Genomic DNA, 17,382 nt, shown 5'->3' with positions numbered 1-17,382 from the left:
CAACTCTATCCCTCACCCTTCCTCTCTGTAAAAAAATCAGTAAAATATATTTAAAACACACACACACACAAAAACAAAAAAACAACTATACTTGATTTTCATTATAGCTCCTAGAGTTCACTCATACATCCTCTTTCCTTCTTTAACTCTGCTCTCTACTGACTCCTTTATAAAGTTCTTCCCTCCCTCCTTCCCTTCTTAAAGCTTCTGTTTGGGGGGTGGGGGGTGTTAACCCCCAGCCCAGGGCTCAGCCCCAGCCAGGTGTTCACTGTTCCCCCTTCATGGCCTCCCCACCACTGTCCTGCTCCCATTCCCTGCCCGGGATGCCTGGCCCAGTGAGGGTGGCTAAGGCCCATGCGGCCTGGGCGCTGCTGTTGCCGCCGTGAAGCAGGAGCACCTCTCCCAGAAGGTCTCGGACCATCTACCACTCCGTCCCGGACCCATGGGCGCCTCCCCGCCAATGGCCCGTGCCAGGGGCCACCGCCCTCCTCCTGCGTCTGGGCGGGGCTCCCACCCTGCCCCTCGCAGGGCACACCTGCTCCCCCTCCGCCCCCCCCCCCGTTGCCACCCCCTCCCGCGTGCAGCCCCACGTTTCCTTCCCTTTTCCATTCCTGCTTCTTTTTCTTGTTCCCTTTCTGTATTTCTGTTTCTACTCTGGGCCTGTCTGCATGCAGGCCTGCCTTCCTCTCCCTCTCCTTTCTTATCCCCTCCTATCATATCCTATCCTACCCTGGGCCTTGCAGCTGCCTGAGCAGAGGGCGGGGACGCAGCCTGCTGATCCGGTCGTGATGTGATACTGTAATGGATAATTTGCATATTTCTCTATTATTAGAATAGATTTTAATTAACAACAGTTGCAGCCCAGCAATTCCACTTCTAGGTAAACTGAAAATAATTGAAATCTGGCACTCAAATACATACATGTACACACATGTTCACAGCAGCACTATTCACAATAGTGAAACACATGGGAACAGGTACAAAAGGTGGGAAAAGATCAACAGATGCATGGGTAAACAAAATGTGATCTATCCATACAATGAAATGCTATTCAGCCATAAAAAGAAATGAAATACTGGTTCATGCTACAATACAGAAGAACCTGAGAAACATTATGCTACGTGAAAGAAACCAGCCACAAAGGATCACATATTATAGGATTCCAGATATGTGAAATATCCAGAACTGGTGAACCCAGAGAGCTCAGATTGTTGGTTACCAGGAACTGGGGAGAAAAGAGCATGGGTGTAAATGTTTAATGGTTACAGGGTTTTCTTTTGGGGTGATGAAAATGTTTTGAAACTAGAGAGAGGTGTGGTTACATAACACTGTGAATACATTAGATGTCTCTCAATTATTTTATTTTAAAATGGCTAATTTTATGTTATGTGAATTTTACTTTAATTTACAAAAGATAAATTGCTAGAAAAGACTAAGAAACTAATTACACAGTAATTAGACTTTCTTATTTCTCACCCACCCTCCCTCTCACCACCATAATTCCATTAACCACAAATGGTGTCTTTATTTTTTAATAATTTGATAACTACAAAAACAACTACATTATAAATTCCTGGTCATACTGAATTCTAGTTTTTTTTTTTTTTCTGGCCTCTATTTCCCCTTCTAGCCCTCATCCTGTATTGTAACACTTTCTACAAAGCTCAACAATAGAAGTTTTAATAAACATGTTTTATTCAATTTTGCATGGTATACTTAGTATATAATTAAGTTACTATTTTCTAAGGAAAGAGAATACTATGCCAAATTTAAGAATAAATCACCTAGAGGATTGTCTATGGGCAAGTGATTATCATGGGGCAGAACCAATGCTGTTTTGCTTTGTTATATGAATTTGAGGCTCGGGGTATTTTTGAATTGATGTTGGTGGTAAAACAGAAGAAAAAATTAAATGACATTGTTCTGAAGGGTACAAGAAGGCTAAAAAGGGCAGGTAAAGGGAAAATGAATAAAGGGCACCACAAAAAACTGGTTGATACTAATTTCTTTTCATCTCCACTTTCAATTAATGTGAAATTCATGCTGCATTAAAGAAGAGAAAAACACTAAGTACTCTCAGAGATGATAAAAAGTAGCAGCCAAAGATTACAGACTGATTGTATTTTCAGGGGTCTAATTTGCCAATTAAAAAAAATAAGGTTCTTGAAGTAATTTTAGAAAATGGAAAGCAAGAGGCCAAAAATAAAATGGTGGTTTGTCCTGTTGGGGCAGAGGCAGGTGGTACAAACTGCAGAATTCTAAACCACTGACCGACCCTTGCTGGTAAGGAGGTCACAGTCTAGAATGTAGCTTTTACCCTCTATAAGGAATTAAAGAACAAAAATGAAGTAAAAAGTAAAATGCTGACAGTCTAGGCTAACACACTGTAGGTTTCTTGCATTAATCTGCAGCATGAGGTCAGGAAGACAATGTTTTCAACACTGTGCCTTGGAAATTTACAGGCACTTTGATAACTCCAGTTGGCTGCTGCTTCTGTTACCATGGAAACAGACTGCTAAAAATGGGGCATGTTTCTTTAAACTGATCATACCTTCACACAAATTCCCTTCTCCTTTTTGTCAAATGATGGAATGAATTTAAGTATGCTTCTCGTGGTATGACAATGTGATGTCAAGCCAGGGGCCTGGTACAGAATGGCAGGGATAACATTAGCCTGTGGCAACATATAGAAAGGTATTATATATGTACATGTATGCACTTTAAAAAAATCTCATTTGGTTAAAAAGTAGTGAAAATAAAGTACACAGTGGGATAAACTGAAGTATAACAACACAAACACTTCAAAAGCAAAATCATCCATTTAATTGCCTGATCACCAGCAATGTACAGAGATTAAAACAATACTTGATTTATTTTATCTGACAATATTTAATCTGTAGTAACATGCTGGTTCTGTACCTGAACTTCTAGATTTCTTACCCTAAATGGTTCTAAAAGGAGATAATGTTTATTTTTCTTATTTTGGGCAATCAGAAATTCTACATTCTACCACTGTATTAAAATTTCAGTGTGCGGCTCTAGGTAGAGGTAAGTTATAAGTTAATTCCTCTGAAATTATTACCATGATAAGTTTAGGCTGTGAGTTCCCTGAATTCCTTCCTAATTCCTCTGAAATGGGAAAATGTATGTTGTATAAAAGATTCTGAAATGTCTTGATGTAAATTCCTAAGGGAGGCTCCTTGAACAAAAGGACAATTAACAATGAAACAGGGAAATAATAGAATATTCTTTACCTCCAATTTTTCCCAATAGAAAGTACATGCTATTCTCTTGAGGTCACTTCATCCTGGCCCAGTATCCTGGTCCTTCTTCCCCTTTTGTGGATTCAGGAGTGGACTCACACACATGCATGTCTACATATAGCCATTCATATATATACCTATATGGACACACACACACACACACACACACACACACACACACACACACACATGCACGTGCACCACCAAAACAAAGAGAACACAAAACTGTCATAACTTGTGTGCTATCCTAATATCATAGCAACCATGCATGATGACGCAGGTAGAAGGGTGAGTTGCAGTTCAGGCTAATGGGGTGGGGTTGGGGTTGGGATGGGCAGGGAGAAGCATTCTGGGAGAGAATAACAGAGGGAGAAAGGAGTACCACATGCTTCTGAGACAGAGGCAGGCCTCAGTAAAGGGGGTGAGTGGGTGGGGAGGAATCAGCTGCAGGTCTATCTCTACTTGAGTAAAGATTTCTATAAATACTCTTTCCTTTTATTTAATACTAGAGGCCCGGTACACAAAATTCATGCATGGGGTGGTGGTGAGGGGGGTCCCTCAGCCCGTCCTGCACCCTCTCCAATCCGGGACCTTTCAGGGGATATCCAATTGCAGGTTTATTGGGCCTAAACCCGCAGTCAGACATCCCTCTCACAATCTGGGACCGCTGGCTCCTAACTGCTCACCTGCCTGCCTGCCTGATAGCCCCTAACCGCTCTGTCCACCTGCCTGATCACCCCTAACTGCCTCTGCCCAGCCCCCACCACCGTGGCTTTGTCTGGAAGGAGGACCAGATGACCGGAAGATGTCTGGTTGACCTGGTCTAATTAGCATATTACCCTTTTATTAGTATAGATCTACATGGGAGGATGAATACCATAAACTTATCATGGTAATAATTTCATGATATATGTAAGCCAAATCATTATGCTGCATGCCTTAAACTTATTATATGCTGTCACTTATATTTCTAAAACTAAAAAAAAAAAAAAGAAAAAAAGACTATTTGAAGAAAGATGGTACCCTGGCACTAACCCTGGCCCCAAGCCCAACCCTAACCCAAACCACAACCCCACCCTCACCTGAACCTAAACCTCAAAGATCCTCACCCTCATCCTCATCATCACCCTGCCCCTGACCCTCACTCTGCCCCTCACCCTGATCCTCACCCTCAGCTTCTAACCCTCACCCTATAACCCTCACTATAACCCTCTTAACCTGACCATAACCCCTATACACGAACCCTACATCATAACCCTAAACCATAAACTCTAACCCTGAACCCTAAACTTTAGCCTTACCCCTAGATCGATCCCTTACCCTAAACTATAGCCCTAGCCCTACAGTTACTTGTAAATCTCTGGTTGGACTCAGGATGCCTGTCAGTGTGATCCATAAGGCATCACAGTGGTGTGGATAAATATTTTTTTGAGGTAGAACTGACAGATTTAGTAATAGGGTTTGGTGAGGAGGAGGAGGTCACTCTCATTTAGGTTCCTGGTATGAGCCAATGGGTAGCAGAGGTGCCATTAGTTGAGATAGGAAACCCTGGAGGCATATGTTTCATGGAATTAGTAAGGGGCCTGCCCACTGGTGACATCAGGGGTATAGATGACTACAGTTCTCAAACACAAGAGACAGGCTGGCCCTCACAGCTGGTAATCATCACTCATTTGAACCAAATCAGACATGGTTCTCTTCTGTATCTCCTTTATGTGTGTGCATATTTTAACTCCTATATTATCATTTAGTTTCTTGATTTTTAGGCTGTGAGCTCCCTGAATGTTGTGGTTAAGAGAGGTTTATAACTTCTGGCATGATGCTGTGTAGAAGCACTCAAATTTCTGCCAAATGAAATTATTTCTAATAAAAAACTAAGTTATATAATTTCATCTCAAAAGTAACACATGCTGTTTTTTTTAAAAAATGTTGAATCACATTCTGGGGAGAGGAAATCTATATATATAAAAGCCCAACGACAGAACTCACCACCAGGGGGCAGACACTCAACGCAGGAACTGCCCCCTGGTGGTCAGTGCGCTCCCACAGTGGGAGTGCCACTCAGCTGACCAGGATGAGTGGCGGTCCCGCAGCAGGAGCAGCCGCTCTGAGGGCGGGTCCATGGCCACTCAGCTGACCGGGATGAACAGCGCTCCCACAGCAGGCCGATTCCCGCAGGACACACCCTCCACCAGTGTACGAATCCATGCACTGGGCCTCTAGTTTATTATAAAGACCATACCTTACTTTTCAAATTTACTTAAAAAAAACACAACACATTAAGTTAGTGATACCTCACTTGTACAACACTTTCAATTGTGTAGAAAACTGGCAGAAAACAAAGAAAGAAGAAATTCCCAGAGAAATCAAAATAGATGTTTTAAAATTCATGTGTAATGTGCCTTATTTCAACTGCCTATTTGATTGTTCCTCTGCTATGGCTCAATACATAGCAGCTGAATCAACAACAGAATCAGGATTCCACTATTACATTTTGTTAATTTGTTGCTTAATTTAAAGAAGATTAGAAGCAGCAAATCAGAAAAGGGAGAGCAGCTAGAAGTGGCAGATGACAAAAATCAAACATTAAATAATAGTTCTAGTAATCTAGTAATGATTTAGGGATCATTGTAGGCATGGGCAAATATTTTGTACACAACAATGCTTTAAGACACCAATACATTATATTTTGGGCCAACCATGAACTTATAATTGAGTTATAAATTATATCTTAAGCAAATTATATTCTGCTTAAGAGGAAGGGCTGTATATAATACTCTTTAAATAATTGCTGCATAATAATAATGTGTCGATGAGATGCAGGACACTGGGGGTTGAGATATTAAATGATCCAAACAATGATTCTATCTCCAAGAGATACTATAGTCTAATAACGAAGATAGCACAGATATATATCATAGTGGCAAAAGGTGAAATGCCTTAGATGCAGATCAAGTTAACAGGATTGATTATACAAGAGAGAAGAAATTATTTTTTAACTGACAGGATCAAGTGACTTTCTTTAGGAAATGGCTTGAGGATTAAAGACACTTTGGACCTGCAAACTAGGGTGAGAGGAATGTTGTGAGCAAAGGCAGGGAGGAGGGAGCAGTCCAATAGTACTTTCTGCAGTGATGGAAATATTTTATAGTCTACACTGTTCAATATAGTAGCCACTAACCACATATGGCTACTGAGTAGTTGAAATGTGGCTCATGTAATTAAGGAGCTAAATTTTTGAAAATTATATTTCATTTTAATTATTTTAAATTTAAATAACCACATGTGGCTAAAGGACAGCACAGGTAGAGTATGTCTGAGATAATTTCCATAACTTAAAAAAGTTTTGGTGCTTCAATAAAGGTACTTATTTAATCTATTTCCTCAGGTTGGATTACTCATAATATGTCATACAAAGGTGCATTTTTCCACAAATAGATCTACTATAGCCATGTCCCAGTATACCACATTAATCTACTACACAATGTACCACAAACGTTTACAGATATTATCTCAACTGTTATTAACTAGCCTGTGCCAGATTAGGAATGAGGTCCTCCAAATCTGTAACTCCTCCCCCACGACTGAGCCACACAATGAAAGAGGCCCAGTTCCCCATGTCACTTCTTGGAGGACAGTTGACTATGCTGTCCAATCCACGTTGGACTATGTTTTGAGCAAGAAATCACTTTGATTGTTTAAAAAACACTGAATGCAAGTTACTTTAGTCCAGGTAATTAATACACAACCCAGTTTTCTTTCTGTGGTATTTCATTTTTACTATTAGAGAGCTCTGTATATTGAATGCTAATTCTTCTATTTGCTATCATTTTGTCTTGATAAATATGGGATATAAGTAGCTGGTAGCATTGGTATTATAATTCAATATCTTAATGAGTTATATTAAACCATTTATGTGAATTAAATCATCTTGATTTATTTGATTTCCCTCAACAGTCATAATTATTGATTCTCAAGTTGTCAAGTCAATGATTTATAATATCCTTCTTTAGCCACAGAATCAGAAATTAAATTTAAATCTCATCCCTGATGAACATTATTTGAAAATGTTCTAACCCTTCTGTGGATAAGGCAAAAGTTAAGAATCCCTAATGCTGCCCTGACAAAAGTTAAGAAATTCTAAATTTTCCTAGGGAAAATTTCCTTTTTGAATTTGATTAGAATTCATGACATTTATTGCTATGGTGGCCTAAAGCAAAAAACAATAGCAAAAGTGTGAGGTGATATGCTATATTATCCAAACAATTCTCTGGCATGTGATGACAACTACTCATTGGCAGTACACACAAACATTTTCAATAGGCATTACTAAATTTTCTGTTAAGGTGTCACACAAACTCTTGAAACATGTGATTGCTGCTGACAAAGTCTGTCCCCGCCGCCCAATAATTATTTCAGCTAACTAGTACTCTCAGCAATAATAAGAATTCCAAAATATCCCAATATAAACAAGAACTAGACCAATAACTTGAGAAGCAGAGTGGACCTCTACTCCCCTACAGTAGACACATGTCAGAAACACCAGTGAGACCAAGCTGTGTCTCTGATCAGAACTAAATGGACCCAAATTTATCCTTTCTTCATTACCTAGAAACTTATATCCACACATTAAGAATAATCCCAAAGGTTATTCTTTCATAAAAACAAAACCAAAAACCAACTTTGCAAAAAATGAATGGAAAACCAAACACTCTTGATATAAAATATAATAAATATTTTGTGTGTTCCCTTACAGATGAGGCATAAACCATTAGACATTACTGACAGTCACTTATATATTTGTCTCTTTTGACAAAACAGCATAGGATCTAAATAGACTAGGGCGTTTTAGTGTTCAAACAACTGTAGCCAACTTGTATGGATTAATACAACTGACACCATGCTTAAAAACAGATAAAGCTCTGCAGTGGCTTGTTCCTTATTTTATTCTACGAGTCTGGTAAGCTGACCATTGGTGTTCATCTGTAGGCAGGAACTGCGACACACTAAATTCCACCAGTTCAATCTTGCATGGGAACCAAAGTATTTTCATACTACTCCAGTAACAAATCACCCTCAGCATCTCTATATGCTTTTTTGCCCTCAGCGCTATCTGTACCAGAAAATGAGTAGAAATACAGTCTGCTGAAATATAAAGCAAAACCCAGTTCAGTGCAACTGTGGTGAGACAGATGAATTTTATCATCCAATCTTTCTGTGGAGTGTTTTAAAATATGGAAGTTCTCTCCCCTTACCTCTTTATACCCATGAATTTACATGACAGTAAAATACAGAATACTTCTATATTTGTCAATGTATATAGGATCGCAACAATTTAATTTTAAATAGAAGGGAAAAATAACAAAGGTTTAAAAAAAAAACAAATAAGAAGAGGGATGATAAGCTGGCATTAAACCAGGCATCTTATAAAAACACTATGAAGTAAATATTGTTTATCCTCATTGCACAAAATTTGTCCAGGGTCACAGAGCTAGAAAATGGTTGGTATGCCTGGGATTTGACCCCAAGTATATATCTCACTTGAGAGTCCATGCTCTTGCTCTTTTGACATCATACTCTCACACATGTATAAACAGAAAGCATGGTCACGACTGTTAGGGAAACAATCCATACATTATGTAATTATCTCAACTCTACTTTGCTGTTCCTGTTGATAATTCCCCTATAATTTTAATCCTTGCTTTCTATGCTCCTTTATCATATTCTGCTGTTGTGACATCTTTTTATTTTTCCTATTCCATTTTCCTCTCCTTTCTCAGTTTTTCAAGTAGCACAAAATTTAAGGTAGTATTACTAGCTTAACACTTGAACTTGACTTAAATGAGATACATATCATTCTTAGCTTTTTTTAAAGTGAATGATTAAAAAATATTACATTTCCCTTAGTGAGTCTCCAGAATGTCGCCTAAAAACTCCACCGGTATTGCTTCTATAATGACTTACAGTAAGTCCTGCTGTGCACAAGCAGAGGCGACCCATTGTTTGGTTCTTGGCAACAGCTATTTATACCTCATTGTGTGTCATTTGCTTCGATCTAGATGTTTTTCTACCTATACCCGAAAGTAGTTCAACTCTAGCAAGTCCACCTATTGTTTCTCATTATTATCTTTTAAATCTACAGCAATCTATCATGCTCATATTCTAAATGAGCAAAAATGGAGGAATACGGGGGAGAGGTCAATGGGGGGGAAAAGGAGACATATCTAATACTTTAAACAATAAAGAATTTAAATTAAAAAAATGGAGGACTATCCTTTTGGAAGAAGCTCACACTGCTACTTAGGCAGATAACTCTACATTTACTCTCTGGGTCTGTATGAGTAAGAGCGAGTAGAAAGGTGAGGGGGTGGCTCATGGCAGGAGCTGAAAGCAGATAAAATGAAAAAGATGGGGTTTTTCCTTCCAAAGAACATCAGAAAATCAAATTTCAGGTTAAACAAGTATTGAGATAGATGATCTGCACATCTCAAATTTAGGAAAAACTTATTCTCTATAGATGCTGAATTTTTTATACCATAGCCCTTGACCTCCAGCTGCTACAGTAAAGCATGCCATGCACTGGTCTTGTCACAGTAGGCCAGGACACAGGTCAGCAATGCCCATACCTTTGGCCATTTTCTTAAACTAATCAGCAGGTACCCGTACAGTGGCCACTAACAATAATTGACGGTATTCTTAAGCTTCTTCTTTGCTTTGTTACAAAACCACAAAACTGCAATGTGTGTTTAAAAACAAACAATGCAGTATGCATTATAACCAATTAAACCAATTATTTAAATATATAATTAAGAGTTAGCTACCTTCCTCGTTTTAAACACTAAAAACCATAAACATGCTAATTAGGAAAAAATTTAAGTTTCCTGGAATTATGTATTTGTAAACATAAAAGAAGCAGTGTTCTGAATAATATTGAAAAGGAAATGGCCTCTCCTAAGGAGGGAGGGGGGACAAAAAAATTTGGAGAACATGAGAAAACATACAAAATGAACCTGGAAGGATTTTAGTGAAATGAGGACTGGCTTCATAAGTCCCCTTACTATATTATTGCAAAATCCCTGGAGTTCCATCAGTTAATGAATCTTTAGAGAGGGCTACCAAGAACAGCATTAAGCTTTCATTTCAAAGAACTTAGATGGTGTAAGGTACAGCAGGGAACAGAGAGAGACACGGCATGGTGATCAGACAGACATGCTCAGGCTGGCTGAGGGGAATAGGAATTTGGCAGTTTTGGCCCAGTCCACAGAAACACTGACCTTCCTTGAGACTTTTCTGGTTGCTCCCCTCAAGGCATTCCTTTTCTTTTAATGGCTCGAAATCGCCAGCAGTTAAAATCTCTGGGAACCCCTGTTGCTGCTTCTTGGAGCTATCGATCATGGTGAGAGGCTTCTGGAGACAGGCAGCATCAAGCAGGAGAAGAGCTCAATTTGCCGATCAGCAGAGACCGGTGCTCAAAATACTCTGGTCCCTGGGTGCCGGGCGCCTCCTCACAGTATCCCAATCACCAGTGGGCAATTATGTCTTTACCCAGCTGAAGGCAGCCATCAATCAGCCTTGGGTTCCCAGCCTGACCTGCACAGACACTCATGCTGCTGGAAGCCCTAAACTCTCTCCCACATTGGGAGGCAGAGTTGCGGAGGCACCGTGATGCTGAAATCCCACCCCTTTTCCCAGCCAGCCCCTTTCCTTTGCCATTCCAGCTTCCTCTGCTCTGGGCACTTCAATCTGCAGTTTGATGGTCCGAATCATCTGACAAACACTGAGTCAAGCAGTTAAAAATAAATCCTCTAGTTGTTAAAAGAGAAGACTTTGCTGATACCTAAGACGACACATTGCTGCCTGTGGTCTCTCTCTGGCTCTCTATAAACACAGACGCAGCCTGTGGAAATACTTTCTATCCGCCAGACAAGCACATTCATTACTCATTAAGTTCTGCAGCTAAACAAACAGCAGCTCAGGGCATCTGAAGGAAGCGGGTCTTATCTCCGCAGAGGCACAACGCTGAATAAACATGCTACTAGCCTATTTGGATAAAAGCACAGGCACTGCACTACCAAAGTTCTTTTGTGCGGTGCTTTTTGCTGCGTCCAGCTCTCCCTGGCAAAGCAGTGCTTTGTAATAGGGACAAGTACTGTCACTGCAGCTTTCTGCCTCGCCAGTTCAGACCTGAGCAGCACTTTTCCTCTGTGCCGCTAGTCGGCTGAGAGAGTTAACATCGCCATGATTGTTCTAAGGAAAAATCTCTTCCCCTGCATTAAAAGCAGAGGCACTGAGAGCTTCTATTTCTTAACAGATTCAAGCAGAGATCAGCCCAACTAAATTTCATATGAGCTATCAACAACGGGCACTTCTGCAGATCACAGACTGCTGTCCACTAGACACAAGGGATGCTGCTTGAAGGAAATCTAGGGATGGCAACTCCAGGCAAAGGTGGAGTTAAGGCTGTTTTTATACACCCCAAAACATATCTGTCTATAACTGTAGCCAAAATAATATTATTTTTTTTAATGACTCAAAGTATATTCCTTTACAAAGAGCTCCCATAAAGTCCATTAGAGGTTGTAAGGGTAGCAGACCAAATCCTCTTCCAGGACAAACCGGTTTTGTTCATCTTTTTATAACCAACACAAAGCAGAGTGCCTGGAATATTAGTTCTCAATAAGTACTTGTTGCATGATTGAGTGAATGAATTAAAGCAGCAGAAAGTGCAACAGGAAAACTACCTTTGGTAATACTCAAGAGTTCTAAAGAAGTCCTACATCAATGACCAAAAGTCACTAATTTTAGATGGACAACTAAATGTTCTCTAAAGGAGGCACATTTTCTCTTTAAAAGAAAACACTCTAACATGATCCTTCTGTGGGATAAAGAAAGGCTTACATTTTTAGAGCCAGAAAAGTCAATATTCTCTTCACCATTTAAACACAGACGGGAACTAAATGAAGTCTATCCTTTGTTCCGGGTTCCAAGGCTGGTGTGCACGACACCCATGCTGTTCTAGAAAGATAGTTATCTATCCTGCTCCAGCATCTCTTGAGAATGGGATTGCACAGCACATGACATGTTTCTTGTCAAGTGAAATTCCTTCTGAAGCAATTTAAGCCCAGTGCTGGTAGTCTAAACCTCTGCAGGAACAAACAGCCACAGCGAGCTTATCACAATTCTAAAAAATGCCCTCAGATGCTCTGCTCCTATTTCTGCTCCTAAGACCTTTATTCTTCTAAATTAACTGCTCCTGAACCTTTAAAGCAGTAAAAAAATAAAAAATTAAAAAAAGCCATACTTTTTTGAAGACATTCTTTAGGGTGGTCTTTTTATTTAGAAGTTTTGCGAAGTTTGTCTCATTTGACCCCCATCAGTCTCTGTGATTATTTGTACATTATAGACATTTTACAGACCAGGACCAAAGTTATAAAGCTGGTACATGGCAGGTCTGAAATTCAACCAAAGTCTGGGTTTTCCAAAGCCCAAGTTTTTTTCCTGTTGCACTGCAATGCCTGCTGTCTTCTAGAATACACTTCAATTCCAGGTTCTAGTTTGATCTTTGGGACAGGTTTAACAGCAGAGAACATAACTTTGATGGCTTCCTAGTAATTCTCCACCTGGTGAGGGAGAAGGAAGCCAATGTAAAAGAAGGCGTTTATGAAAGTGTTTTAACTTTTCCTGAAATGATAAAGCAGCTGCCAGCTGTATTTAGTACTTACAATGTGCCACAGTCTAAGTGCTTTGAATGTATTATCTCACTCATTCTGTTTACCTGTGAATTCAACATTATTATCCTGATTTACAGATGAGAAAACTGAGGCCTAGAAAAATCTAGATTGTATCTTATAAGTAGTGGCTTAGCTCCAGGGCCTACTCTCTTAATTACCTTGCAAAAAGAACCAGGAACAATAATCCCCAACATTCTCTTTTTCAAGATGTTGCTTTTTAGATCCTGCCCAGCTGATTTTAGGCCCAAGTTCAGAAACCTCAGTACATACACAGCTACAACAGTCGTTTTCCAATTCTATACTGGCTTTGTGTTTTGCGTGTGAATTGTGTGTATGTTGAATGTGTTAAAAAAACCCAAAACTTCTCTTTTAAGAATTCTTTTCAAGTTTATTATTTTTGTACCTGATAAATGTAAAAAATCTCAATAAGAAAACACACTGTCCTGCTGTAGGTTTTTATAAAAAGTCTTTTCTTTATAGTTTTGAAAGGAAATAATTTCTTTAGTGGTGAATATGCCTGACAGAACATTTATTTTGCTATTTTTAAAAATTTGAAATAATTTCAGGTTCAGAGAGCATTTTTTTACTAAGCCATCTGTGAGTGGGCTCTGACATGATATCCCTCTACATTCAGTGCTTTAATTCCTACAAACAAGGATATTACGGTATATAACCATAATATAACCATGACTCTCAGGAAATTAACAATGACATATCATTACCATCTAATTCACAGATTCTATTCAAGTTTTACCAGTTATCTAAACAACATCCTTTTTAGCAAAAGGATCCAAACTAGGATTATCCAGAGAACTGAATTATCAAGTCTCTTTCGCTTTTTTCCCTTCCATCTTTCTTCACTTTTCTTTTCTTGAGTTTTGAAGATTACAGGCATGTTATTTTGCAAAATTACCCTCAATTTGAGTTTGTCTGATGTGTCTTCGTGATTAGATTCAAGTTATGGCAGAATTATATTTGGCAGGAATAAGACAGAAGTAAAGATGTATTCTTTATATCCTATCAGGTGGTACACAAATTCAATTTGTCTCATAACTGATAATGTTTATTTTGATTAATTGATTAAGGTGGTATCAGCCAGGTTTCTTCATTGTAAAGCTTTTCCTCTTCATAATTATTTTATGGGGCTAAATTATTTATGATTATGATGGTTGCCAAATGGTGATTTTGAAAATTCTATTATTCCTTCTATAATTATTAGTGGCACATCCTACTATAAGAAAAATAATTTTCTTTATCTGATTTATGGTATTTCTTTATATCAGTACTAGAGGCCTGGTGCACGGATTTGTGCACTGGTGGAGTCCCTCAGCCTGGCCTGCAGAGATCAGGCTGAAACCGGCTCTCTGACATCCCCCGAGGGGTCCTGGACCGCGAGAGGGCAGTTCTCGGGTGATGCACCCCGAAATCAGGTTCCCTCCTCTCTGGTTCTGGGTGCATCACCCAAGAACTGCAGCTGCCAAATCACCGCAGCTCAGCAGCTCCTGAGTTGAGCGTCTGCCCCTGGTGGTTAGTGCGCATCATAGCTACCAGAGCATTTGCCCCCTGGTGGTCATTGCATGTCATAGCTACTGGCTGGATGGTCGCTTAGGCTTTTATATTTAGAGATGTGCTCATGGACTTCTATTTTATTAAATTGATTATACCATGATCCTAACATTATTTATTTTTATGCTAATTATTCCAGATTTGGCCAGTGGGTACAGCATCAAGCTGGTTTCAGTTTCTTATTGTCATGACCCCAAAATTCTTTGAGCACTTTCTTACTTTCTGGACAAGATGTTCCAGGCTCACCTTTTATGTTTCCTGCTCTTTTGAGAAACCAAGCTCTATATTCTAGATGTGCTCACAGTTATTAGGGTGTTACTATTCCCTTCTCAGCCTTCTCTGTAGGTTTAGTTAGGGAATATGTCTGTGAGTTCATGTACATGCACGTGTGCAAACACACACATACTTACATTTCTAGAAATTAATAGATGTAAAATATAGATTTATATTTACATTTACATTATTTATCTATACTAATAATAGAGGAATATGCAAATTGTCCAGGACACCGTCAAAGTAACAGTAACGACCAAACAGCAGGCAGCATGGGGCAACCAGGTCGGCGGGGGGGTTAGTGAGGGACAACCAAATGACTGAACAGCAGACTGTGTGGGGTGACCAGGCCAGCAGGGGGGGCAGTTTAGGGCAACTAGGCTGGCAGGGCAGTTGGGGATGACCAGGCCGGCAGGGGAGGGAAGTTGGGGGTGACCGGGCCCGCAGGGAAGGGCAGTTGGGGGCAATTGGGTCTGCAGGGGAGGGCAATTGGGGGCGATGGGGCCAGCAGGGGAGCAGTTAGGGGACGATCAGGCTGGCAGGCAGAAGTGATTAGGGGCAATCAGACAGGTAGGCAGACAGGCGAGTGGTAGGAGCCAGCAGTCCTGGATTGTGAGAGGGATGTCTGACTGCCGGTTTAGGCCCGATCCCGGCAGTCAAACATCCCCCAAGTGGTCCCAGATTGTAGAGGGTGCAGGCCGGGCTGAGAGACAACTGCCCCCACCCCTGTGCACGAATTTCATGCACTGGGCCTCTAAATACAATAAAAATCATGAGTTCACCCTGATGGCTCCAATTCTAATCCAATGCCACAGGTTCACTCTAATGTTCTCTTTTCTACATTAAAAACCCTCTTCTATAATGAGAACCTTGTTTTCCATGGTCTCTGCCACCCCACTCATGAATATCCTGTTCACCTCACTGGCACTGCTGTAGCACATTCCTATGCAGATGTCTCCCCATCCCACACAGCCTCTGAAGCCCTGTAATGGGTCACTGCCCGCACTCCCCTGCTCGGTCCCAAATAATGTGTTTGGATTGTTAAGAAATGAAGGACAGAGAAGCCCATCATTGTCATATGGACTGCCTTCCAGTAGGTCTACCCTTGTTCCTTACTATACATGCTACATCAACTTCTGTGTCATTTGTCTCTATTGTCACGAGTGACATTTAACTTCAAATGAGAGGTGATTAAAGTCACTTTGGCTATGATAAATTTGCTTCTACATGGTCTGTGTGTATGCACACTCAAAAGAGCTGTTTTAGTATGAAAGAGAGTATCATAAATCAAGTCCATTTTCTCACTACAGATATTTAATAAGCGTGAGAAAAACTGTATGGCTTGGAGACTAGGAATAATCCAAGAAAGACTTCAGGGAATTAGAACAGAAACAAACTTGGCTCAAGGGACCTACTCTAAAACTTGGCAGAGTTATTATATGCTTACAGAACTGTTGATAAAAAAGATTATCAATGTATGATGCTGGACTTCAATAAAGAAAAACCTTACACTATTGCCAAATGGGCAAGGTTCACCAAAGTGAAAACTTTCAAAAGTAACAAATAAAGTAATTAGTAACAGAATGCAAAGAGACTGCTAAATATTGAGTCTCACTTCTCTGGTGGCATTCCTGACACTGCCATTGAGAGCCACAATATTATAAAATTTATGTAGACATAGTCAATTAAATTGGATGTATTTAGGGAGAAAAATTTCAATCTAGGTTACACCTAAATTTTTTCCTAAGGTTACCATATTTTTAGTAAAATACATATTTGATCCTTAATTTTCTCCTTTTAACATAATAAATACCACTATAAAATATTTAGATTACTAAATTGTAATGATAAATTCCAACAATTTAATAATTATTAATCCCAATTTAATAATCCTGATAATTTAAAATATTTTTGTAAACAAGGAAGATTAAAGGGCGCTATATCTTAAATCACACAGCATATCTTATTAAGTCCTTAATTTTTTATAAAATTTTTCAATACATGGATATCAAACATACAGTACTTCAGACATAAAGAGTAACAAATTAGTTCTTATTAAAGTCACTGTTTCATGAGGAAGGATAAATTTGCTGCCATTTCTAAGAAAATATGATTTTGAAGGAGTATCAATGATTTCAGCAATTAAATACTGCTGCATAACTAAACACTACAGCAGGGCAAACAGCCTGATAATTTGGTGTGTAGTCTTTGCTTATTATCACCTATCATCTTAGAACATACACAGTCCTAGCACAGCTGGCATTACCATCTTGGGTTTGCTTCATCCTCTTGAAGATGGGAGCTGTGACTCTGATAAGGTTTTTCAGGACTGGAATTTTACCATCATCATGTTTTTGTTTTGTTTTTTAAATACATTTTTATTGATTTCAGAGAGGAAGAGAGAGAAAGAAAGGTGCGCTTCCCATCCTGGTGCTGGGCTAGGGGAACTTAGGCTGCTCCCCCCGCCCCAGCGCCAGGCCGGGGGACCTCAGACCGTACCCCCCTCTCCAGCACTGGGCCAGGGGACCTGAGGCTGTGCCCCCCTTGCC

General features: G+C 39.8%; 1 protein-coding gene across 2 annotated transcripts in view; it reads right to left on the bottom strand.

Annotated features, from left to right (window-relative positions):
• MRTFB (myocardin related transcription factor B) overlaps window positions 1-17,382 on the bottom strand; it is a 200,172-nt gene that overhangs the window by 67,201 nt on the left and 115,589 nt on the right. The window contains exon 1 of one of the 2 annotated variants that reach the window (XM_028145499.2): window positions 10,538-10,851. The exons of the other annotated variant lie outside the window; for it this stretch is intronic. Coding sequence (XP_028001300.1) covers window positions 10,538-10,658 — 121 coding nt within the window. The 5' untranslated portion in view covers window positions 10,659-10,851. Of the gene's footprint in view, window positions 1-10,537; window positions 10,852-17,382 lie in introns of those variants that run through there. 2 annotated transcript variants of the gene reach the window in all.

The sequence above is a fragment of the Eptesicus fuscus genome, chromosome 4 (genome assembly GCF_027574615.1).
Source record: "Eptesicus fuscus isolate TK198812 chromosome 4, DD_ASM_mEF_20220401, whole genome shotgun sequence".
Classification (NCBI taxonomy): domain Eukaryota; kingdom Metazoa; phylum Chordata; class Mammalia; order Chiroptera; family Vespertilionidae; genus Eptesicus; species Eptesicus fuscus.
This window is presented reverse-complemented; position numbering and strand designations above follow the sequence as displayed.